This window comes from Marmota marmota, unplaced genomic scaffold (assembly GCF_001458135.2).
Source record: "Marmota marmota marmota unplaced genomic scaffold, marMar, whole genome shotgun sequence".
Lineage (NCBI taxonomy): Eukaryota > Metazoa > Chordata > Mammalia > Rodentia > Sciuridae > Marmota > Marmota marmota.
In genome coordinates this window covers 7,232,445-7,257,322 of record NW_026000221.1, presented here as the reverse complement: position 1 = coordinate 7,257,322, position 24,878 = coordinate 7,232,445, and the positions used below count along the sequence as shown (strand labels likewise).

The 24,878-nt window shown below is 37.3% G+C and overlaps 1 protein-coding gene across 2 annotated transcripts; it reads left to right on the top strand.

Moving 5' to 3' along the window:
• The first annotated feature begins 1,331 nt into the window (after positions 1–1,331).
• On the top strand, positions 1,332–24,734 carry Ticam2 (TIR domain containing adaptor molecule 2). 2 transcript variants are annotated; one of them, XM_015488601.2, is made up of 2 exons: positions 1,332–1,655; positions 21,858–24,734. In XM_015488601.2, exon 2 carries the CDS (start codon positions 21,917–21,919, stop codon positions 22,622–22,624), a length of 708 nt encoding a protein of 235 aa, XP_015344087.1. In that variant the 5' UTR covers positions 1,332–1,655; positions 21,858–21,916; the 3' UTR covers positions 22,625–24,734. The 2 variants fall into 2 exon arrangements, with proteins under 2 accessions (XP_015344087.1, XP_015344088.1); XM_015488602.2 differs by lacking the exon at positions 1,332–1,655 and adding an exon at positions 4,580–4,731.
• Positions 24,735–24,878: the final 144 nt, after the last annotated feature.

Sequence of the window (24,878 nt, the reverse complement as noted above, 5' to 3'; positions counted from 1 at the left end):
TATCCCTAGTGTTTAGATAAGGCAGTCTAAATGTTTGTGGCATAAGTGGTGGATTTTTTTGAAAACTGGAGAGAAAATGCAATTAAATTTGAAACCAATTTAATATTTTCTTGGTACAACACATGCATATGTTATGAGGAACAATGCAAAATTTAGAGCAAGTTAGAAAAGAAAATGGAACAGCTAAAGTCAATATACCTTGACATTAGTTCTGGTTCATTTATGCCCTTAACATATGTGGTGAATGGGGAAGTTCATGTTGATTTAATCTGTCATCAGTGGTATTTTAATGAAAAAGTTTGAGAAACACTGATTTTTAAGGTTTTCCAGAGAAAAGGGAATACTCTGAGGAACCTGAAATAGAAGAATTTTAACAAGAGCAATAAGGTGAAGTGGGGTTGGCAACTTCAGGGAAATAATTAGAAGAGGCAATGGTCAATTGCCAGAGGAAATAAGGGCAACAAAAGTATCAATTGGATTTAGTAACAAGAGGCCATTGTTTATCAGAACAGTCTTGGGGGAATTGTTGGGAGGTACAGTAAGAAGAAACAACTGTCAGAGGATAACAAATGGGTTGACATGGTACTTAATATGATATCTCACACAACTGCATTTAGCCAAGTAATTACTTTCTACCAGTGCCTGCCTTCAGTGATCCACCATGTTGGCTGGAGAAACTCTGAGCTCTCTCTGTAGTATACCTCAGACCCAAGTATGAACTGTCCAGTTCAATTTACTACTGGCCAGAAGAGGGGGTGGCCCTCCTCTGAGGTTTGGTAAATGTTTCTCTCCTTAGGCAGAGAGTAGGAATTGCCTGAAAATTAAAAGAGGAGGAGAGATTTGTGAACTGAGCTTCTAGGGTATGACTAAGATTGGGACTCTGAAGTAGCAATAGTAAAAAGATTTTGACAGTGTAATACTTATGTATATTAATTTTTTTATTCTCAGTTAATATTCACTGGAGTTTGATTGTGGAAAACCCGAAATGACCCCCCCCCCCGAAAAAAAAGCCCTTTCTTGGGGTGGGGGGAGGTTGTGGGTTAGGGGCTGTGTACCCCATCAGGGATGTAGTAAGGCAGCAGTAGGGCCCAAAAGCGACAGGAAACCATCAAGGGACTGACTGTCTTGGGGAACCAAGAGAATCTACGGTTTATTGGGTCTGCAAGGAACACACACAGTGGAATTCATTTCCAAATTTCCTCAAGCCTCTAAGCTGGAATTTAGGGAGCTTAACACAAGAAAAAATAAGGAAGCACGGGCAAACTTCTTATTTGCCTGGGTGACAGTTCCCCCATAGAATTTCCTCCTCTCCGCCCATTTTGGTTAGCGACTTCCTTTGGCCGAGAGTGATCTGGCCACTTTAATATTGGCTGGCAGCGGCCGCAAGGCAGATCGTGGCTAAATGTGCTGTGGCTACACGGAGCCCCGAGTACCCCAACCCGATCTGGCGAGCAGCAGAGACTTCCAAAGGTTACTTATCAGTGCTTCTCCAAGAGCTTGGAGACTCCGCAGTCCCAGACTTCCATGCGACCGCCTTGGGCGCGGTAGATAACAGGTGGCAGTGACTTTTTGAGACCAGATTTGCGACCCTCGTGACCTGGACAACCCCTCTCTCAGGACCCTTAGGGCAAGTCGCACAACTGCTGGATTCACAGGTAAGGGAGGAAGACAAAAGAGCCCAGGGCTGGCAGCACAGCTCCGTCTTGCTATGCAAGTTCAGGCGCTTGGGCGGGAGCCGCTGCCGTGCTAGGATAGGGTAAGGTTCTGGGCCATAATGTGGGAACTTGCTGTGCTGCGCAGGCTCCAGGGCGTGGGCTGGCCGAGCGCCTCCTTTCTGTGGGTTGCTTTACCTTGATGGGAAAACCCATCCAACTGCGCCCTTGTTTCATTTTGACTAGAAAACTTATTTTTCGAAAGAAACCGCAGAACCATAGGCAAATAGTCCAGGGTCATAAATAGCTTAGAGATTTGGTGTGAGCCTCAGCCAGGCACAGAGCCAGTGCGAAAGATTTTGATTTGGGTTTTATTTGGCTTCGCGTCCTTAATTTGAATAAAAATAATTTGATCTGGCAGTATTGAACTGATTTTCAGTATTAGTTATGATCTCTTGACATCAGAGTTACCCGGCATGGTGGTGCACACTTGTAAACCCAGACACTAGAAAGACTGAGACAGCCTGGGCAACTTAGCAAGACACCAAGACACCATCTCAAAAAAAAAAAAAAAAAAAAAAAGTGTTTGGGGGGCACTTAGGCAGAGCATCCCAAGATACTGGGGCTTTACCACCAACCTTCCCAAAGTTAGAGTTTAAACATGTGACCCTTCCATTTTAACACTTTAGTATGTTCAACATAAAATCTTATTTAAGTCAGAAAATAGATGAGCAAATCTAGAATAATGATTTACCTACATTTGACACAAATAAGGTAAATATTACTGGTTATTACCATTTAACATTTAATATTAAATGTTAAATGTTACTCAATTTCATGAGTCTTGAAGTAGAAATCATATTCATATTGTTAAATCATTAATACCTCATCTATTGAGTCATTTGCTTGTCATGCTCCTGTTTTGATTCAATTAACAACTATATGCTATTATATCTTTCACATCCCCTTCTTCATCCCACTCCACTTTTTTTGCTTCCTTTTATTATTTCCTCTTCTCTACTTACTTCTCCTCCCTCCCATCTCAGGCTGTCTTCCTTGTCCCCTACTTCTCATGAGTGACCATCATGTGAAACCTGTGTCTGGATAGTTTTCATTTTTCATGACACCTCACTCTCATTTGACAGAGTTGACCAGTCCTCCTCTTTAATATTCTTCTTCACTAACAGTCTTTCTTCTTCATCTGGCTTCCAGGTCACCAAATTCTTATGCATTTCCCTCTTCCTCATTTTGATCATCCCTGTCTCCAGGCTTTTTAACCACAAAATGTTAGAGTGCCATGAGGTTCAGTTCTTGGCCCTATTCTCTTTCTATACATATTTTTTCCCCAAGGTGGTTTCTGTCCTAGGTCATATTCTGTGGCCATAAATAACATTGATAAACTGATGACTTCCAAATTTTTACCTCTAGATTTAGTTCTCAGTGTTCCAATATGCATGTATCCAGCTCTTTTTTCAACATCTCCACTTGGAAGTCTTATGGTCGTTTAAATTTAATATGTACATACACAATTATTGATACCACACCCACTTAGTCCTCTTTTGTGCTTTCTTCTCAGTAATCTTCCTTATTTCAGTTAAAATTACTGCCATTCAAGTGGGCTGAAACAATTGGAATCAATCATTCCTGATTTTTCTTTTTAGGAATCATTCTTGACTCTTCTTTTTACTCAGACTCTACATTTAAGCATCCAAAAAATTCTATGGGCTGTACCTTGAAAAAGATACCTCAAATCTGATTATACCACTGTCCCACAGTAGTAAAGTCTTTACTTCTGCCCTTCTTGCTCTATAGTCTTTCTCCAAGCAACAGTAATTTTTTTTTTCAGATACATCAGAACTTTCGCTTCCCTTCAAAACCTTCTGGCTTCTCTTCAGAATTATAAAAACCAAATACTTACAATGGCTTTGAAGCCCTGTGTGATCTAGCCCCTGACTACTCTGATCTCATCTCCTAACTTCCCTGTTGCCCACTCCACTGTAGAGACACTGGTCTTGCTGTTGTTCCCTTTGCCTTCAGGGGGTCTCTGCAAGACCATTGAAGACTGAACTCTCTCATTTCTCTCCTTTACATGCTGCCTCAGTACTCATTGTCCTGTTAGAACAAGATCCTTTTTGCTACTGTCCCTGTGGAATGGGCTGATATTAGATATTGTGCTACTCTATAATACAGTAGTCCTCCTTTATCTGAAGAATATGGTCCAGGACCTCCAATGGATGCATGAAACTGGATAAAAAACCAAACCCTATATATCATGAGATTTTTCCTATACATACATATCTATGATGAAGTCTATAGATTAGGCATAGTAAGAAATCACAATAATAAATAATAATAAAATAGAACAATAACAATATATTATAATATGGAGTAGTGATCACCAGCATTACTAACTACTCTTGTGCTTTGGGCTCAATAATAAGTAAAATAAGGGTTACCTGAACAAAAATCCTGCAATACCGTGACAGTTGATCTGATACCCTAGATAGATACTAAGTGATCAACAGGAAGGTAGTATTTGTAGCTTAGATACATTGGACAAAAGGATAATTTGTGTATTAAGTGGGATTGAGTTGAACAGAACATGATTTAATTATACTTCTCAAAACAGCAAGCAATTTAAAGCTCATGGATTATTTATTTCTGTAATTCTTTATTTAATATTTTAGGTCTGCATTTGACCCCATGTAATTGAAACCAGGGAAAGAAAAATTGTAGAAAAGGGGGAACATGTTAAATTTATGACATCTTTAAGGCATTGTTGGTTGCTAACGCTCTCTGATATTAAAAATGCACAGCCATCTATTTCTTCAATGTTATTTTGGACAATTTGCCTTTAAATTTTGTATTCTTATAAAATCCCTTCCTGGTTTTGAGAAGATTTGTCCTTTATACCAGTTCTCATTTCTCCTTTTTAAATACAGAAAATGAAAGGAAAATATTATTCAGTTTACCAGAAAGAATATGCAGTCATTTTTTGAAGGCTATTGGGTAAAATGGAGCTTCATAGCTACTGAGCAAAGAGAGACTAGGTCCTCAAGATGGAAAAGCAGGTGCCCAGGTAATATTAGTTTTATATTTTTTGTTTTTCAATCCAACAGGAGCAGTTTTTTAATTAAGCATTTACTTGCTTATGTTAGATATTATGGAGATGAATGTACTGTCCCATAGTTATTATAATTATTTAAAATATTGGAGGAGCTCTATTTGGCTTAGAGTTCACAAACTCATGTTCTTAGAAAGTTTGCGTATATATAAAAAACAGATGAAATAGAGTTAAATCTGAAGATTGGCTGAACCTATTTGAAATTTATACATATGGCATATAAAGAAGATACTATCTGAGTGTCAAATTAACATGCCCTGTATTTAAAAGTTCCAAGCTGAAAAATATTTTTTTATTTACTAAAAGCTCATTTTTTCAGGCTGCAAAATCATTGTAGAAAAAGGTGTATATATATATGTATATGTGTGAGAAGAGTATATATACATATTTTTATCCATACACATGTGAACAAAGGAAAAATATAAATTTATATATATTTATAATCATATATATACATATATATATATATATTCCACAGAAAATTAATGCTAACTGAGGATTGAACCCAGAGTTGCTTTATCACCGAGCCACATTCCCAGCCCTTTTAATTTTATTTTGATATAGGATCTCACTAAATCTCCAAGTTACTAAGGCTGATCTCAAGCTTGTGATCCTCCTGCCTCAGCCTCCTAAGTTGCTGGGATTATAGGCATTCACCCCTGCACCCAGCTAATGCTAACTTTTTGGAATACTTTTTTCCTATCTAATTTATTTTTCTATCTATTTTATTACCCTATTTTGTTTTACAAAAGTGAAATAATACTGTATATACTATTTTGTAGTCTGCTTTTTCACATATTACTCATGGAAACATTTTCTCATGTCATTAAAATTATTTACAACATTCTTAAATATTTCTAATGATTTAACAAGATTTGATCATATGAATATGAAATAGTTTATGTTGTCATTCCCAAGTTTGGGAGTATTTTAATTGATTACCTCCAATAGAATTTTGGCTAGTCTATGATACCATATGTAAGATCTTTTATGATAAAAAATATAGTCATATAACTCATATTTCAAACATGCAATAAAAAGTCTCCATAGATCCTGTGACAAAATGCTGAGTCGGTATGAGAAATTGCCGGGGTATGGGAAGGCCCATAAAGACCCCTGTTGCAGAGGGCTGGAGGAGTAAAGGGGAGTGTAGCAGGATATGAGCCAGGTCATGCAGATCACTGTTTGTCTTCTTAGTACATTTTGATTCGAAGCACAATAGGAAGCAGGGTTGAATTGGCAGTAACTTGATCAGATGTATGTTTAGAAAGACCAGTTTGATTTAAGAATGGATTAGACTGACCAAAAGTTGGAGACCTATTAGGAGGCAGTACAGTTGACCAGGGGAGAGATGTTGATCTAGAATGAAGATGTGGTAGAGATGGAAAGTGGAAAAATTTTTGAGATTGAACTTGGTGATTTCTTGGATGTGAAGGTGTAGGAGAAGTGAGAGGTGTCAAGGACAGCTCAGGGTTTTTTTTCACAACCAAGCAAACAATGGTGCCATTTATCATGATGAAGGAGTCAGAGAAAATGAGGTGAAACCACCTCCCAGGTCAGCAAGGAAAACAAGGTGAGTGCTGTAAACAGGATATTTTGAGAATACAGTGCTGTCTATATTTTGTAAGATGTGAATAGGATATTTTGAGAATATAGAGGAGGAGTGCTTAATTCAACTTGGAAGGTGAAAGGAAATGCTTTCTGACAAATAGAATCCTTGAATGGTATCCTTAAAAAAGGAACTATTCTTGCAGATAGTGGGGAATTGCATATTCTGAGCAGGTGGGCACAGAAACAAGAAATGACATTTTAGGGAACTGAAGATAGTTGGATATTCTGGCTCCACAGACTAGTGTAGTAGGAGCAGATGTTATAGATAAAAGCAGAGATGAGATCATAGAGGAGCTGGCATATTATTCTAATATGAAGCAATTTTTTCTTGAAGATGTAAGATATTATTAAGAGGACCTTTAAGCAAGAGAAAAAATAGTCTTTCATTGCAAAAATCTTTTTGAGGTGGGTACTGGGAATTGAACTCAGGGGCACTTGACCACTGAGCCACATCCCCAGCCCTCTTTTGTATTTTATTAAGAGACAGGGTCTTGCTGAGTTGCTTAGTAACTTGCTTTTGCTAAGGCTAGCCTTTAGAAGACAGAATTATTAGAAGGAATTAAGGATTAACTGGGTGGAGTTGTGGGGAAGGTTGGTTTGAAAGGGGAAAAGAATGTTAGAATGATTCTAGGTTTCTCTTTTCATAGGTAGATAGTTATTACTATCCTTGACAAAGATCTAGAAATCCAAGGTAGAACAGATTGAAGAGGAAAGATTGATTAATTTATCCATCTGTTAGTCCTTCTTTCCATCTATCTTATTGAGAACATTATTGACCATATACTATTGACTTGAGCTTGTAAGAGGTTAACTGTTCCAAGACACATTTTAATATCTTTCATTTGTATTCATGGCTCAGCCTCCATTGAATCATACCAGAGCAGTGTGCAGAGCTGGGAGTCCTACAAACCTATTGCAGGGGATGACTTTTAGAAACAGGATCACTAGTTTAATCAGATCTGCAGTCTTCATCTCAGATGGATACAAGCTCATCCATCTTTGAAAGGTCTCCTGAAGTCACCATATTATCTTCGGCCAGTTCTTCCACAATTGAAGTCAATCCTGCAAGGCTGCAGGGGTAGTCATGATGCCTTTTTAATGCCAGAGGTTTTCTACCAATTCTTGATTGCCTGATGGTACGCATATGCTTTGTTTCTTTGATCATTTCCTGAAGGTACATTTAGCTAAAAACATCTATCATATTTTTTGTATGTCAGGCCCAGAAACTAATTCTTGTCCTTAGTCATTATTCATGAGAACTGTTTGCTAGAAAACAAAATTCTGGCACAAAATAAAAACACCTTGTCAAGCTGCCATTCAGATTGAGGAAAGCTCAATAAGGAGCAATTTTGTATTTATTGGCCAAGAGCCAGTGACAGAATTTAGTCTTAAGTTTCCTGAACTGTCTGATCTATTACAGAAAAACCTGTCTACTTTTGGTATTATTATAGATTTAAACACACACACATACATATACATACACACATACACACACATACATACATACATGTACACAGAAAGCACACGTATATATATTTGAAAAATAGATATGTACATATGTATATATACTTCAAATTATGAAAGATAGTGCCCTCATGAGTTGGTATTGTATTTAAAAGCACAACTGTTTGTCTTTGTAAGTATACGAATCTACATGCATACATATATACTCACTAACATAAGCAAAGACTTATATTCAGTATGATTTTAACAGAATTGGGATCATGCTGTAAATATTGTATATTTTAATTTATCTTTAAAAGATTAATAAAGACATTGTTTCAAAGGTCCTTTCAATCAAATGGAACACATTTCAGTTCATGTGTGAAATTAGAGAACAGTGAGGCTAGAGTCATTCAGAAGAGAAGAGGGCTCAGCATGTTATTCACATTTTTAAAAAGTTTTTTAATATAGTGATAATATATAACAAAAAATGCACAGTACAAAGTATATAGTTGAGTAACTCAAAAAGGAGGCAACCATATAACTGTTTTCTGATCATTTTGCCAAGTATTATATACCTTAAAGATTGTCTTTTAAAAAGACATTTTTTATAAAGTCTTGTCCACTTTTTTTTTAATTGTAGATGGATACAATACCTTTATTTAATTTTTTTAATGTGTTGCTGAGGATCAAACCCAGTGCCTCATGAGTACTAGGCAAGCACTCTACCACTGAGCCATAACCCCAGCCCCTCCCACCTACCACACTTTTTATTATGCCCAAATATCTGGTGTATTTGAACCTGTTAAAATGGCCCTTTTTTTTGGTGATTTTTTTTCTTTGTTATTGGTATACAGAAATACAATTGAATTGTTTATGTGGTTCTTGTATAATGATCTTGCTAAATTTCTTAACTTATAGTCATTTTTGATAACTTTTTCTTCAGATAAAGGAGAAAGTCCTTTTATCCCTAGTTTGCTAGGAGTTTTTTAATGAATAGATGTTGAATCATATCAAAATATTTTTATCCTTTATTCTGTCAATGTGATTACTTGTGTTCATTGATTTTTACCTGTTAGATCCTGCATTCCTAAGAAAAACTTAGTTTGGTTGTGATACATTGTCCCTTTTTTAAAAAGATTTATTTTTCTACTGGTTTGTGTGTGTGTGTGTGTGTGTGTGCGTGTGTGGTGTGTGTGTGTGTGTGTGTGCGTGTGTGGTGTGTGTGTGTGTGTGTGTGGTGTGTGTGTGTGTGTGTGATTTTTGAATAGTCATGGGTTAGCTTGACATGCATTTTCCCCTTTTGTAAGACATCAGGTTTGGTGTCATAATTATGCTGACCTCAAGAACATGAGCTGGAAAGTTTCCTTTTTTCAAAATCTTCTGGTTTTATTACTTCTTCTTTAAATATTTGGTGGACTTTCCTGGTTACCACTTGAACCTAGAATTTTATTTGTGGGGGAATTTTGAATTATGAATTCATTTCTTTAATAATAATAGAATTATTCAGATTCTTATTTCTTTTTGTGGCTCTTTTAGGAAGTTGTCTCTCTGTAGGAATGTGTCTATTTCATGCTGGTTTTCTCTTCTATTGGTATACAGTTGCTTCTGATAGTCTTTTCTCTCTTTTTGGTACTGGGTAGTGAGCCCAGGGCTACTGTACCACTAAGCTAGATACCCACCCCGTTTTATTTTTTGAGACAGAGGATCTCACCTAGTTGCCAAGGCTTCCTTGAACTTGCAATCCTCCTGCCTCAGCCTCCTGAGGAGCTAGGATTACAGACGTGCGCCATTGTGCCTGGCTTGTGATAGTTTTTTATTATGTTTTCATTTCTGCAAGGTCATTAGTGAGATTCCATTTTCATTTCCAACAATGGCTTTTTGTGCTTTTCTTTTACCTCCTGTATGACTAGATTGTCAGCTATTTTTTTTTTTCAGCACTATAAAGCTATCATTGTATCTCTTCAGAAACCTTCTAATTGTGGTCCCTTGAGGATAATCTATTGTCCCTTGCTTTTTTAATGACTGCTACTTATTGGTAACTGTTAGCAATTTTCTGTGAAGAAGCAAGGTGTGGATTTCTTTTTATTTTTCCTTGAGGTTTATAGGACTTTTACAATTTGTGATTTGATGTCTGCATTGTTGCAAAGCCTTCATATTCTCTATTAAAGTATTGTTTTTGTTCCATTCTCTCTCTCCTGTGCTTTATTATGAATGGCTTTGTCTAGCCTGTTTTCCAGTTTCTGAAACTCTTTTTGAGTTCTTTCTACTGCTGTCTTAATCTGATATTAAAAATAGGGCTGGAGTTGTAACTCAGTGGTAGAGCGCTTGCCTCGCATGAGTGAAGCACTGGGTTTAATCCTCAGCACCACAGAAAAATAAATAAATAAAGATATTTAAAAAATATTCACTAACTTCTTAATTTCAATTCTTGTATTTTCAATTTACAATATTTTTACCTGCCTTAATCTTTTTAAAAGTTTCCATTTTTATGAAAAAATTCTCAAACTTATTTTCATCACCTTCAACACAGCAACCAGAGTTGTTAATAAATGCCTAGAAAACCTGTAGGTTTTTTTCCTACTGTCGCTTGCTTTTGCTGATTTTCTTTTCTTCTTCCAGCGAAAATTTATCTTTATTCCTGCCAGATTTCCTGGAAGCAATAACAATCTGTGGTCACTTTAATCTGACATTAGTTTGGGGATTATTAAAAATGGTGCCTCTGTTCCTGGAAGGATCCGTCTATATCTAGGTTACTCTCACACCAACCGTTAGCCCTCAGGGTCCCAACCCAAAGTATGCAGCCTTGTGTCACTTGGGTGGACCCCAGGATCACACTTTTGTCTCCTTGACTGTAAGTGGACATCTAAAGCACCGCACAGCCTTCCCCCTCACGCCCACCCCAAGTTGAAAAGTAGCCTGGGGGTGGGGGAGTGTTCTCTGGATTTCTTCCTTCCAGATTTGGGCTCCATAATTCTCCACTATGTTATTCTCTGATTCCTTGAGCCTATGTTGTTTATATTTTTCCAGCTTTCCAGTTGCCCTCAACAGCAGTGTTGGTCCAGTTACCTGGTCCATCATTACTAGAAATGGAAACTGCATATAAACACATTCTGACATTTGAGGAACAGATCAAGAGAGAGATTTTTAGTTCAGAAAACCCAGCGGAGGATTGGGGGTAGGCTTATGGATCTACAGGATAATTAAATGAGCACAACATGGCAAGTAAAACCAGATGAATAAAAGAACCTGATAGATATCAAAGAGAGCTGATTGAAAACAGTTTAGACATCTACATGCTGAAAGATAGGATGTGGGTAAAAAAGAAAGTGAACTTGAGTTTTTAACACAATGTGTTCCCTAAAAGGATTTCCCCTATTAAAAAAAAAAGGCAATGTAGAAGAATATGTAGTAATATTGCTTTTTATCCAAAAGGCACCAGCCTGTATAGAAAATGTGAATCCAGAGTGAGAAGTGCTGTAGAAAGGTTTTTTTTAAATTTATATATGACAGCAGAATGCATTACAATTCTTATTACACATATAGAGCATAATTTTTTATATCTCTGGTTGTATACGAAGTATATTCATACCAATTCATGTCTTCATACATGTACTTTGGATAATAATGACCATCACATTTCACCATCATTTCTAACCTGTAGAAAGGTTTTGTGTTTCATTTCTTGATGGTGGAATGATGGTCCTATGGTTCTTTTCTCCACTTTGTAATCCTTTCTATTTTTTAACTTAACCTTTAATGAATGTGCCATATTTCTGTTCACATGATCTTTAAAAATGAAACAGAATTGCTCATTTTAAAATCCTACAAGTAGAAATATGCCACAGTGAAATTACTGTTCTGGATAATTAATACGTGCCAATTTAAAAAAGTCCAACAAAATATATTTGGATTAAATTGGGCACAGTGTACCTGTAATTCCAGCTACTCAGGAGGCTGAGGCAGGAGGATCACAAGTTCAAAGTCAGCCTCTGCAACTTGGCAAAACCGTGTCTCAAAATTAAAAAAAAAAAAAAAAAAAAAGCTATGGATGTGGCTGAGTAGTTAAGTACCCTTGGTTTCAATCCCTGGTACCAAAAAAATAATAATTTGAATTGATAATCCCTATTCTGGTTGAATCAACAATTTATATGGTAGAGATGATAAAGAGATGCTTGGCTATCTCTCTAAATCTAAAGAATTCTGTTAGACTTATAGTTGGAATTATCTAATCATTTATCTATTCAAAAAGCATTTATTGAATGCTAACTATATGTTAGGCTCTGGCAATACAGCAGTGAACAAGATAAATTTGGTCCTTTTTCTGATAGTCTAGTGGGAAAGATGAGACACTAAGCATATAATCATACACATAATTAGTTATAGTTATAATTTGTGCCATGAGGGAAAGATAGAAAATGCTAGACTTTGATAGATTCCATCTATCAAATTTTCTAATGCAAGTTCTAATATCTAAGAATGAAAAGCGCAAGTACTGGTTTACTTTGGTGGTAAATAAATATCAATATGTAATATTTGATAATTAATTCTTTTATTTAGGCTGGTTCTTTGCCTGCTTATGGATTCTTTGCAAACCCCAAAAGGAAAAGATAAATAGTAGGTGATACTCAAGGTTATTATCACACTCTTAAATGAAGATGGATCCAAATCCTACCCATCCTGTATTTATCAGCCTAATTGGGATTTAAAAATACTTCTAGTGTACAGGAGTTCAAGAATAGTCCAGTGTTCCTCATCTCACTACCCAGATTTGTCCTGGTGGCTTAGCAGAGCTTGTCACTGCCATGCTATAGTTGAAGGATTGGCACCCTTTTTTTTTTTTTGGTAAAGAGTTAGATAATAAATATTAGGTTTTATGGGCCATACTTTCTGTTCCACCTGCTCAATCCTGCCTCTGTAGCATAGAATTATCTACAAACAATACATAAATGAACAAGCATGACTGTCTTCCAATAAAAATGTTATTTACAAAAACAGGTGGTAAGCTGTTTTGTGGCTAATCCATGCTGTAGTTCCTTGCCTTGTATTTGGATGTTATGTGCATTACTGTTTAGTTATGGACAACTCGAAGCAGAAAGATATTACAGGGTATTATAAGGTTTCAGGACTTCTCAAAGCTGTGTAGAATTGGTCTGCTGGACCTGGGCTTTTGGCACAACCAGGAAGCCTCCTGGAAGATGGGGAAGCCACCAGTTCCTGAATCATATCAACTCTACCAGAATCTTAATCAGGAAAATATGTACCTCATGTTTAACTCAAACATGTCAGTTCCTCTGATTAGTGGAACATAAATTACTTCTGGGACCTTAACTTCAAAGGAGTCTTGGAAATAGAGTTTTCAGTATTTATGGTACAGGAAGGTATTAAAAGGAGATTGGAATAAGTCTGGAATAAGTATATCTGCAGTATTTGCTATAAAACACACCTTTGGCTACTTATCATCCACATATGCTCTTCTTTGCATAGCTAAACTCCCAGATAACTACAATAGTTATTGATGGTATGCTCTCTCCCAATATAATGCAGCTATCTATGTACAAACAAAAGTGTGGTTAGCTTCTTTCCAAAAATAACCCCAGAGTTCCATAGTCACCATATCATCTGTAATGTTCATCACAGCATTACCCTGCAACCTATCACGCTAAGGAATTCAGTGGCTCCTTCCTCTCCTGTCTCCATTGGGAGACAGACAGAGTTTTCCCAGTGAACAAGAGAGTAAGAGCTTAACTAAGAAATTCCCACTCACATTTTTCACTGTCTTTTCCTCTACTATCAAATTTGCTTCCATTTCTAGGCATTCTAAGCATGTCTTATCTTAATGAAATCTTCTTCTTCCCCTCTATTCCTTTGTGATCTCTACCCTCTCCTTTCTTTCTTAGCCAAACTTTTCTCTCTCCATGTCCTCTCTTCCTGTAGACTTCAGACACTGCAGTCTGGTTTTGATGACCCATCATTCCTCTGTAACTGCTTCAATGAATTCCAAGGTGTTAAATGCAGTGGGCACTGACTTTTTGGCAGCCCCAGATGCTGACTACCACTTGAACACTCTGTCCTCCCTTGGCTTCCATATCCCACCCTGTGCCTGATTGTCCTGCTCTTCCTAGCGTATCCTCTTCTCCATTATGCCCCCATGTCCTCATGTCACCCCATGTCACTGTCTTCAGCTCCCCCTGTCTTTGCTCTTTCCCTGCTCTCAGTTACACAATTTGATCAAATACCAACTTTCTATCCTGATCCAAAGTGCTCTTCCAAGCCCTGGATCTACAGGTCCACCCCTCTTCTAGCTCACAGATACTTCAGACTCCATGGATCCCACTGGATTAACTGTTCACTTCCATCCACACCTCACCTTGCTTATACTGAACCACCACCCACCAAGTTACACAAGGCACAGACTTGGGAGCCATCCCTGACCTTCCCTCTTTCGCCTCCTAGATATTCTTTACTCCACTCTCACTTCATTACTTCTAGGCCCTACTTTCTTACCTAGATTATTAGAATAGCCTCAACTGGCTGTTCTCCTACTCTAGGTGTTACAGTCTGGTCTTTTTTACCACAATCCTTTTAATCTACAACAAGAGCATGTCACTCCCTTTCTTAACAGCCACCAGGGCTCTTTATCTGCCAGTGTGACTAAATCTGAAGTCCTGAGTGTATTTTAAGTCCTTTCTGCTCTCTTAATTCTCCTTCTCCTTGTCTCTTACTACTGCCCCCCTCCCTCTCTATCCCCACGTGTGCACTTGAACCATATAAATGTCTAGTGCAAAATTATCCTATCATAATTTGCCCTATGGCACCCGGGCATTTTTAAAATTCTGTTCCTGCTACCTAAAAAATGTCTACCTCTCTTTGTCTTGTGATTGTGAAATGTCCAGTATTGTAGGTGGCACCTGATATTCCAAATAAAGTATCTATGCTGTGAGTTCAAGTTGTCTCTCCAGTCACCTTGGCTTTACATTGCTAAAATTCAGCAGGTCTCAGCACTGAGTGTTTCCAACAGAGTTTATTTATTAAAAACAGTGAAACATGGATAACAAAATATTAATTGAACAAGTGAAGAAATCACTGCTTTTACATATATTCGCCACTAGATGGTGCTGTTCAGATACGAAAGAAAAAAGGCTTTTGAGTAAAGGAGTCAAGTACTAAATGCTGTAATTTCAAATGTATTAAATTTCAAAGGCAGTGATTTAACTGCCTAAGTTTTTCCTGTGATAAACACGTGAGTACACTGAAAGCTATATGAGTGTGTGTGTGTGTGTGTGTGTATATATTTATATACTTATTTATTTATCAAATATTACTGATAATTATTTTACTACTATCATTTCAGAGCCTCTTCCTAAGTGGTCAAAATATTTTAAAAATGTAAACATTAACTATTCACTTTCTTTTTTTTGCAATGCTGGGAATTGAACCCAGGGAAGTTCTACCACTTAGATACATCCCCAGCCCCATCTAGTTTTTATTTTTAAAACGTGTGTTGCTTACCTGTTTAAGCTGGCCTCAAATGTGGGATCCTCCTGTCTCAGTTTCCTGAGTAGATGGAATAACAGGCTTGAGCCACTGTGCCCAAACATTAACTCTTAATTTTAGAGCAACAAACTTCACAATAATCAGCTGGCAAATCTGAAATATAAAGGACAGGCTAGAAATTAAGGCAAGAGTTGATGTATTCTTGAATCTTAAAGGCTAGAAATGGGCTGAGCATGGAAGCATTTTTAGTTGTGGGTAGGATAAGAGAGTTAGCAGGTTGAACTGCCCCAGAGGAGTCCCCTGGGAAATTTCTACAGGAAGAAGAATCTGTGCTGCCCTTACCTGCCTCCCAGAACAAAGGTCTTCTCCCAGGGCAAGTGTGCACTTGGGAACCGAACACTGTTGGGAATGAGAAGGAGTAATAACCAGCAGACATGATCATTTCATCCCAACAGGCTTTCCCCTGTATTATTTGTTTCAGAATGAGATTGAGACTTGAGACAGTTCTTAGAAGGGTCTTGACTCTTCTTTTATGGACAAAAGAGAAGCAGTTAGAAGAGAACTTCCTCAGACATCCACTGCCACAGCCCCAGTTCACCTGTCTCCATACAGGTTAACTCTGCCTTCTCTGATTGTCGCCATGGAACTCTCTGTCCATTTTCCTTGCAAAGGCAGGTGACTCTCATTGTACACTAGACAATCACAGGATATCACTTCAGTTCTCTTATCATTAACGTCTTTATACCAAATCACCTCCCAGCATTTTACCGCATTTTTCTCCTCTTTTTTGTTGAAACTTCTCAAAAGGATTTTCTATATTCCTTCCTTCTCTCTCTCTCTCTCTCTCTCTCTCTCTCTCTCTCTCTCTTTCATTTATCTTTTTTTTTTTTAACTTTTTTCCCCCACAGTACCAGGGATTAAACACAGGGGTACTCTACTGCTAAGCTATATCCCAAGTTCTTTTTTATTTCTTATTTTTGAGATAGACTCACACTAAGTTGCCAAGGCTGGCCTCAAACTTACTATACTTCTACCTCAGCCTACTAAGTAGCTGGGATAATAGGTGTATTCCTCCATGTCCAGCTGTTGTATATTCCTTTTCCAATTTCTCTTCTTCCTTTAAACCTGTTTAAGCAGTCTTTCACCTTCCCTTGCCTACCACTTTGCCAGGTCTATTTAACCTTAGTCAATAGTAGTCGCCACATGACAACATTCATTGGCAATTTTTTAGTGCTTATCCTACCTGAACATTTACTAGCATTTGCAGACAATTAAGTACTCTTTTCTTGAACTTTTTTCTTCCTGCAGCATCTGGGGCTCTACATTTTCTTGGTTTTCCTCTGACCTTCCTGACTAATGCTCTTTTGCCTCCTTGCTGGTTCTTTCCATTCTTGATTTCCATCATATTGGAGTGCCCTAGGGCTCAGCCCTTGGACCACTTCCTTTTACTATCCATCTTCCTTCCCTTAATGGTCTAACATAGTCTTCAGGTTTCAAATATAATCTATATAAAGATAAATGCCAGATATATTTCTCCTGGCTACGCCTCTCTCCAAAACTCCAGACTCTATATTCAATGCCTGCCCAACATCATCAGCAAATTATGTCAATTCTACTTGTAAAAAAGACTCCAAATTTAGCCCCTGTCACAGTTCCTCTGGTACCACCCTGTCCTAAGCCACCACTACTGTCTATTGGGTATCTGCAACAGACTCCCAACTAGTGTCCCTGCTTCTGTCCTTGCTTCTCTTTGTTATATTCTCAGTGAACCACCAGAGGGACTCTAGGGAAACTAGTCAGATCATGTCACCCTCTGCTCAAATGCTCCCCTGGCTTCTCCTCTCACTTATCTCCTTTTGCTGGGTCCTTGGCTCACTTGATCCCCACTGCTCCTCAGCACCAGACACTCCCAGCCTCAGGGCTTCTGTGCATGTGATTCTCTGCCTAGACTGTTCTTGCTCCACATATCTGCACAGATTAATTCTTTACCTCATTGGTGTCTTTATTCAAATGTCATCCTTCTTGCCCAACAGGTTTATTTTAAACAACAGCAACAACAACAAAATCCATCTAACAGTTCTACCTTTTCTTCTTTATTTTTCCACACCTTTTCATGTAGTATATAAATAAATGCACATGTATATGTATACTTTATGTACTTATATGTTGTATAACAAACATATTTCTTAGTTTAGTATTTGTCTTTCCCACCAAACTTTGACACTATAAGAGCAAGATGTTTTTTATGTTCCCTGAACTTCAATTTCTAGAACTTTGTAGATGATGAGTGAATATTTGTTGAGTGTTCAGACAGTGTCTTCTCAGTATTACCTATCAAGCTACATGCTGTTCTCTCAGTCCTAAGAAAAATGGTATACCTCTTTAGAACTTTGCTTGCATTTTCCAACCTCAGCATATTTCAAATTATAAAACTCCATTCAACAGAGCTGATACAATGGAACTAAGGCTCCGTGAGAGAGCCGGTCAGAATTTTTGAATTCAGGAGAACCACAGTAGAACATAACTCTATAATTAAAGTAGACTCTTAAAAATAAAGGACAAAATGTTTCTCAAGAAGATCATACAAAGATTAGATACCTGGGACTGGAGGTAGAACTTAGCATGTGAGGCTTCTAATTCAATCCCCAGCACCAAAAAAAAGAAGAGGGAAGTAAGTGGAGTGATAAATCTGCCTCCTAAACAGATCTAAAGAAATGCTGTCTTACAGATCAGTTTGCATTCTCTGGATTTTGATTCAAATGGAGTTATAAAATACGGATCTGAAATTCATCTATGTCATTGTATATTTCAATAGTTCATTCCTTTTTATTGCTAAGTAGTATTCCATGATAAGGATATACCACATTTTTTTCTTCATTCACTTCTTTAAGAACATTTTTCTTGTCTTCTTTACTTTCTGTAAACTAGCAATTATAGCTAAAGAAATGATTAGAGTCAGGTTCAACTTTTTTGGCATATCAGATTTCATCAGGAGGCACATAGTGTATCAGCAACACTAAGACTGATCATTTAAGTGAGGGTGGGGATCCTTGTGTCTTTTGATCTTTTTGTTACATTCATTAAATTCTTTGTTTCAGGTGCACTGGTTTTCTTTATATTGGTTATTTTTATCACCATAGCTATATCTGTGTTCAGACTTCTTTATTTTCATGGTCTTTTTCCTTTTCATACTTTGTTATTTTTCTCAGTCCTTTTTGCCATGTTTAACTGATTTGGCTTTGAGTTGTGTTTATTTCATTCTTTTCTATTTCTATTTTTTCCTAATAGTATTGGGGTCCTTGATGTGTCTAGTCTTTCTTTTCATCTCATTCTTTCACCTCATCTCTGATACCTTTGTTTCATTGATTACATGTTCTCTTTAGTGTCTCCTAGAGCAATGTCACTCAAAATATTTGTCCTTGACAATATAAGAAGTATGCACTAGAATGAAAACCATGTTTCTTCCTTCGCTGAGAGTATCTTGCTATGAAAAAAGCACAGGCTGAACTAAGTGGCTTGCTTACTGATATAGTTGATTTAAATCTAGGCATAGTCTCCTTATCTTGTTATAGACTGATAACAGTCCAAAGTCTGGTAGCTTGTCCATGGACAACATTTTGAGTAACACTGTCATAGAACAAAAATATTTATTTGGTTACTTTTTCTTCAGCTTCTTTGTTATGTATTTCATAACAAAGCTGCTAACATTTAGAGATCATTTACTATGTGCCATGTGCCATTTTAAGCCGTTTTGCTCTTCATAAAAACCCTAAATATAGGTAGTGTAATTATTGTAATTTTACAGATAATGAGATCAAAGCACAAAGATATAGAGTAGCTTGTACAATAAGATACATAGTTGTTTCATAGCAGGGCTGGGATTTACATGCAGGCTGTCAGATTCTGGGCTGCATTGCTTTAATAGAAAAGGAGTTTTGAATTTGTCTTCTATATGTTATGATATGCCTTTACCTGTTATTTAATTGCCTGCAATCTTTTTGCATGCTTGCCATAGCACATTTGCTGTCTTGTTCTTTCACTCCTGTTATCCCTATTTTGTTTTTGTTTTGGTACCAGGGATTGAACCCAGGGGTGCTTAATCACTGAGCATATCCCCAGCCTCTTTTATCTTTTATTTTGAGACAGGGTCTGGCTAAGTTGCTCAGGGTCTCGCTAAGTGGCTGAGGCTGGCCTTGAACTTGCAATCCTCCTGCCTCAGTTTCCCAGGTCACTGGAATTACCGGCACACACCACTGCGCCGGGCAAGCCCTCTTTTTTTTTTTTTTAATTTGTTTTATTTTATTATTATTTTTTTATTCGCTACACATGACATTACAATGATCTTGGTAATTCATACATTTAATTCATTGGGGTATAATTTCTCATTTTTCTAATTGTACAGATTGCAGAATCACACTGGTCATAGAGTCACCTATATACATACAGCAATCATAATGTCTATTCTATTCTGCTGCCCTTTTTATTAATGAAGTTGCTGGCTCAGAGCTGGGACAGTCCGGTCCTCTCCTTTCTCCCAGCCCTAGGAACCACAGTGATGAGTCCTACCATCTCCCCACATCAGTCACAGGAGTCATGGTGCTGGTGGCAAACATGGATCTCTAGCAAAGAGCTTTACACTTCTCTTCCTGTTGGCTGGCTCCTTATTCCCTCTCTCCAAATTAGAAGGTTACAGCATTTTTCAGAAGTTGTCACTTTCTTCTCTGGTCTGATTAGGCAGCTGAGAGTGCTTTCAAGTTGGCACAACACATTATACATTTCTGAAGTCTTTTTTATTTCTTTTTATGCTGACTAGAATTTAAGAAAAATAAGACAAATTCATGATTCTCGTTGTTTAATTTATTTCAAATCATTTTGTGATCTGGCTTGCATACAAGTTTATATTAGAAGTGTTACATATTTCTTGATGAAGAGCATCACTTTGTACTGGCTAGTGATAGGCAAAGATCATTTTAATTGGCACTACACTGGTAAATAGATGCCTCAATTGGTTTAACAATTGTGTTCTTATGCGGAGGAAGCTTCTTTTGCAGTTTTGCATGGTAGAACCTTTTTCATAATGCAGTAACAGAAGTCACCAGTAAATCCTAACCAATGGAGAGAGCCCAAATTAATTTGGTTTTATTATTTGAGATGTATGGCTGTCATATTTTAGAGTTATTATGTCTTAGAATACCTCTTTGTAACTAGAACTGTATACCAAAGAACCACATCCTGAAGTACAGATGTAGTGTTGACAGGCAGTGGCCAGCAATTTTCATCCCTTTATTAGACAGAGGCAGCAGCAAACACTTTTACTCTTTATATACATTAAAATGAAATGCTGTGTTTTTTTTTCTTTAATGTTTTCTTAACATAACAGTTTCACTACTTCTGTTGAATAGTTTCTTCTCAATCTGAATGATTTTAGGTATATGTAGTTGTGTTACTTAAGTCATTCTGAATATAATTATACTTCCTTTTTGAACTCTGGACTTTGCCCATAGATAACTAATAAAAATGTTTTGGAATATAGCCTGTGGCTCATATTATAAAATAATGAAACCTGTATTCATTCTAAACTTTCTATCTTTTGATAGAAGAACTGCTTATGGGGGGCAGGAATCACTAGTAACCTTGCCAATTTTCTGTAGAGTTATTTAAACAACACTTCACATTGGGGTAATTTTCTTTCACAACTAATCTAATTTTTTCACTCAAAATTTAGAATTTTTGATTATAAAGTAATGAATTTAGACTACATTGGTCTTTGTTGATTTCACTAAAGAAAATTACAAGTCTTGGTTTCTAGATTTTGTTTCCATATTGAGATGTTAACTGTAGGTGAATAAATAAATTTTCTTCAGTATTTCTAGGATTAGATGGAAAAATATGTTCCTTACTTTTCACACCTCCTAATTATAATTTCTCTACCAGCTTTGCTACAACAATAAGGCCTGACTCCAGACATTAAAAAAAAAAAAGTGAAAAGTGGACACTGTTTCATATTTTCTCTTTGGGCTGAATCATTAAAGTTGCTGATATCCATCTTTAAGATATTTGCATCTTATTTGGTATTTGTGCTTATTTTTATACAAAAATAAATTCTTATTTAATATTTGAATATTCTGGTTTTTAAAATATTTTCCTGCTTCTAGTCTATATAATAATTTGTTGGAGAAATTGAATTTAGACCCCATATTGGTAGACTAGTATGTTAGCTTTTCATTAAAATGCCAAAGAATTTTATTTTAACCTGGAAGTTAATATAATGCTAATATAATGTCATTTAAATTTCCCAAATATCTCTTGCTATATTAAACTGAACCCTCTGTTTAGCTCACCAAGGACTCCCTCTGGGAGGCCTTGTAAAGTTCTCAGAAGACTAGTAGTTTAATTTCCCAATTACCTGTTTGCCATTTCTTTCTGACTATTGTAGCCTTTTTGAGATTTTGGGGTTGAACTAAAGTTTTCATTTTTAGTGTTGTAATTAAATTCACAACAATCTTCTGCTTTGTTGTTTCTTCTTTTAGATTGCAAAGAAATGCTGAGAAGTAAATAAAACTTTCCTCTTCCACCTTGGACATTTATCATGGGTATCGGGAAATCTAAAGTAGGGATCTGCCCTTTTTCTCTCTCTTGGGGTAAAAGCCACAGTGTTTATACAAGTCAAGACCATCGTGAGTCAGAGCCCAAGAAATTGGAAGACATCTCCTTGGGTGATGTTGTGGAGCAGAACAATACCACAGAGGAGCAAATAGGTGGGCAGGAAGGAGCTGAGGCGAGGGAAGAAATTCCTGAAGTGGAAGCAGAAGAAGAGGTGTTCCTTAAATTTGTGATACTGCATGCAGAAGATGACACAGATGAAGCCCTCCGGGTCCAGAATCTGCTACAAAATGACTTTGGTATCAAGCCTGGAATCATCTTTGCTGAGATGCCATGTGGCCGACCACATTTACAGAATTTAGATGATGCTGTCAATGGGTCTGCGTGGACAATCCTATTATTGACTGAAAACTTTTTAAGAGATACCTGGTGTAATTTTCAGTTCTATACATCCCTAATGAATTCGGTGAACAGGCAGCACAAATACAACTCTGTCATACCTATGCGGCCCCTGAACAGTCCCCTTCCCAGGGAAAGGACTCCCTTTGCTCTGCAAACCATCAACGCCTTAGAGGAAGAAAGTCGTGGCTTTTCTACACAAGTAGAAAGAATTTTTCAGGAGTCTGTATATGAGACACAACAAACTATATGGAGAGAGACAAGGAATTTGGCACAAAGACAATTTATTGCCTGAGATGAAACACAGAACACGTGGCGGGCTCCTGTTTAGTTGTAAACCAAATGATTAATCTTCTCTTGAGAAAGCAATTTCTGAGAAATGTTTTAATAAAAGAGCCTGCCCTTACAGAAACCTGTGGAGCACAAGAAACATACATTTCTGCTGGATCATCTGTAGAATTGTGGTACTCTTTGATGTTTCAGTGAACTCAAGAACCTTCCTCTCATGGTTTTCCTTGTTCACAGATATAACAAAAGATATTCTCATTTCATATTCCTTGAATCGAGCCTTGAACAAAAGCACGTATGACAGATATTTTCAAAATGTGACACCACTTCAGTCTCTGAATTTTGTTCTCAAACGACACATAAAAGAAAATGACCCCAAGAAGTCTGACCACCCTCCTTTTGAGGCACTTGTGAATGTTTCAAGAAAGCATTCCAGGAACTGAGACCCAGAAATACTGGTTGCCAGAATAGAACATTTAGAATGTTGAGTGCTGATGAATGTGAAATCAGAAATAGATGTGAGAATGGGAGGGTTTTTAAAAAAAATACAGTCAAATGTGTTTTTTCTTTCTGCTGGAATTTGCATATTTGGAGGCAATTCCCACCACTGATTAACAGTCCTTTTGACAGTGTGGTCTTTAGAGACTCCATGGAATGGTGGTAGGACTCCATAGTGTGGCAGTTAGGGACTCTGGAGATGTGCCTGGCCCCAGACTCTCCATGTTAGTCACCATCTGTAACCAGGGTTTTATTTTCAGAGCTTCTGAAAAGCATGATTGTGTGTGATTAGCGAGATATTCTCATTTAAAATCAATAACCGCTCTTATAATAGTCTTTTAGAAGTTTTCTTCACCTACAGTGTTCTACTCTGTGACCTGACTCTGTGTGTGTGTGTGTGTGTGTGTGTGTGTGTTTCTGATTATTTTTAAAGGCTTAAGGGAGAAGTAGAAATGTGTTTTATCACTTCTGCTTGTAATGCCTCATGCTCATACAAGCCAAAGAGACCCCAAACAGACCTATCCCTTTCCCTCACAGCCCTTCTGCCCATCCGAGATTGTGGGAGTGCCACCAAGTACAGATGGGGGATGAAATGAGAAAAGCATTCATGGCGGGCAGGAGACATGATTCTGGCCCAATCTCTGCCACTAAGGATGGATGTGACAGGGAACAAGTTACTTACTCTCCTTTAGCCGTGAAATCAAAGTTGGATTGATGGCCTCTAAAGGCTTTTGTCCCCTCCTCGTTGTGAAAAACTAGGCCGCAAAAAAGGGAATAAGCAGGGCTGGTGTTGTAGCTCAGTAGTTGAGTGCTTGCCTCACATGTGTGAGGCACTGGGTTCGATCCTCAGCACCACATAAATAAATAAATAAAGCAAAGATATTTAAAAGAAAAAAAAGGAAACAAAGCACAGAGAATTTCACAAGGTATTTTATCATAGTTGCAGAAGGCATTGTGTATGCCTACAATAAAGGGTATTTTTATATTTTTAGCATTTTAGTGCTGTCCATTAAACTTTCATAGTCATATATTTCTCAAGTATTTTTTTAAATACTTCTTTTAGAATATTTATATTTTAATTAGAGGTGGACACAATATGTTTTATTTTTGTGTGGTGCTGAGGATTGAACCCAGTGCCTTATGCATGCTGGGTGAGCACTCTATCTCTGAGACACAACCCCAGCCCTGGAAATACATTTTTATAGGGCCCCTTGAGCAAAGGCATTCTTTGTCTAATTTTTCTTTCACCTTATCCCCAGTTTTCTGTATCCCCTGCTGGTACTGGGCTTACTCACATCTTCTTGCAGTTCACCTCTTCCCAGCCACAGTCCAAATGTGAGTAAATCAGACCTCCTGTTCTATTAGTGCATATTAAAGGACGAGATTATTTTCATTGCGTCGTGACATGTTCTCAGCCTTAATGTCTCTTTTTGTTACAGTAGCTTACTACTCGCTTTTCTTTTTCAGTTTTTTAATAAGTATTAACTTTTTTTTTGCAATAATGCTTCCTGTATCTCAAATTTCACATCATAATAAAACATTAACCACCCACCCTTTATGCCTGCTGAACTGGAATTGATTCTGGATAGTATTTTTTAAATAAATGTTTTTATCCTTTATCCTTGACTGAACTTGATTATTTCTAGCTCCAATAAAGACTGTGGAAAAGTGTTTTGAAGAGAAGCATCAATCTGTACTCCTCCAGAGAGCACCAGGCACAATGTCTCAGCCAATTTGGAGTTGGGTATTTTGTTAGAGTGAAG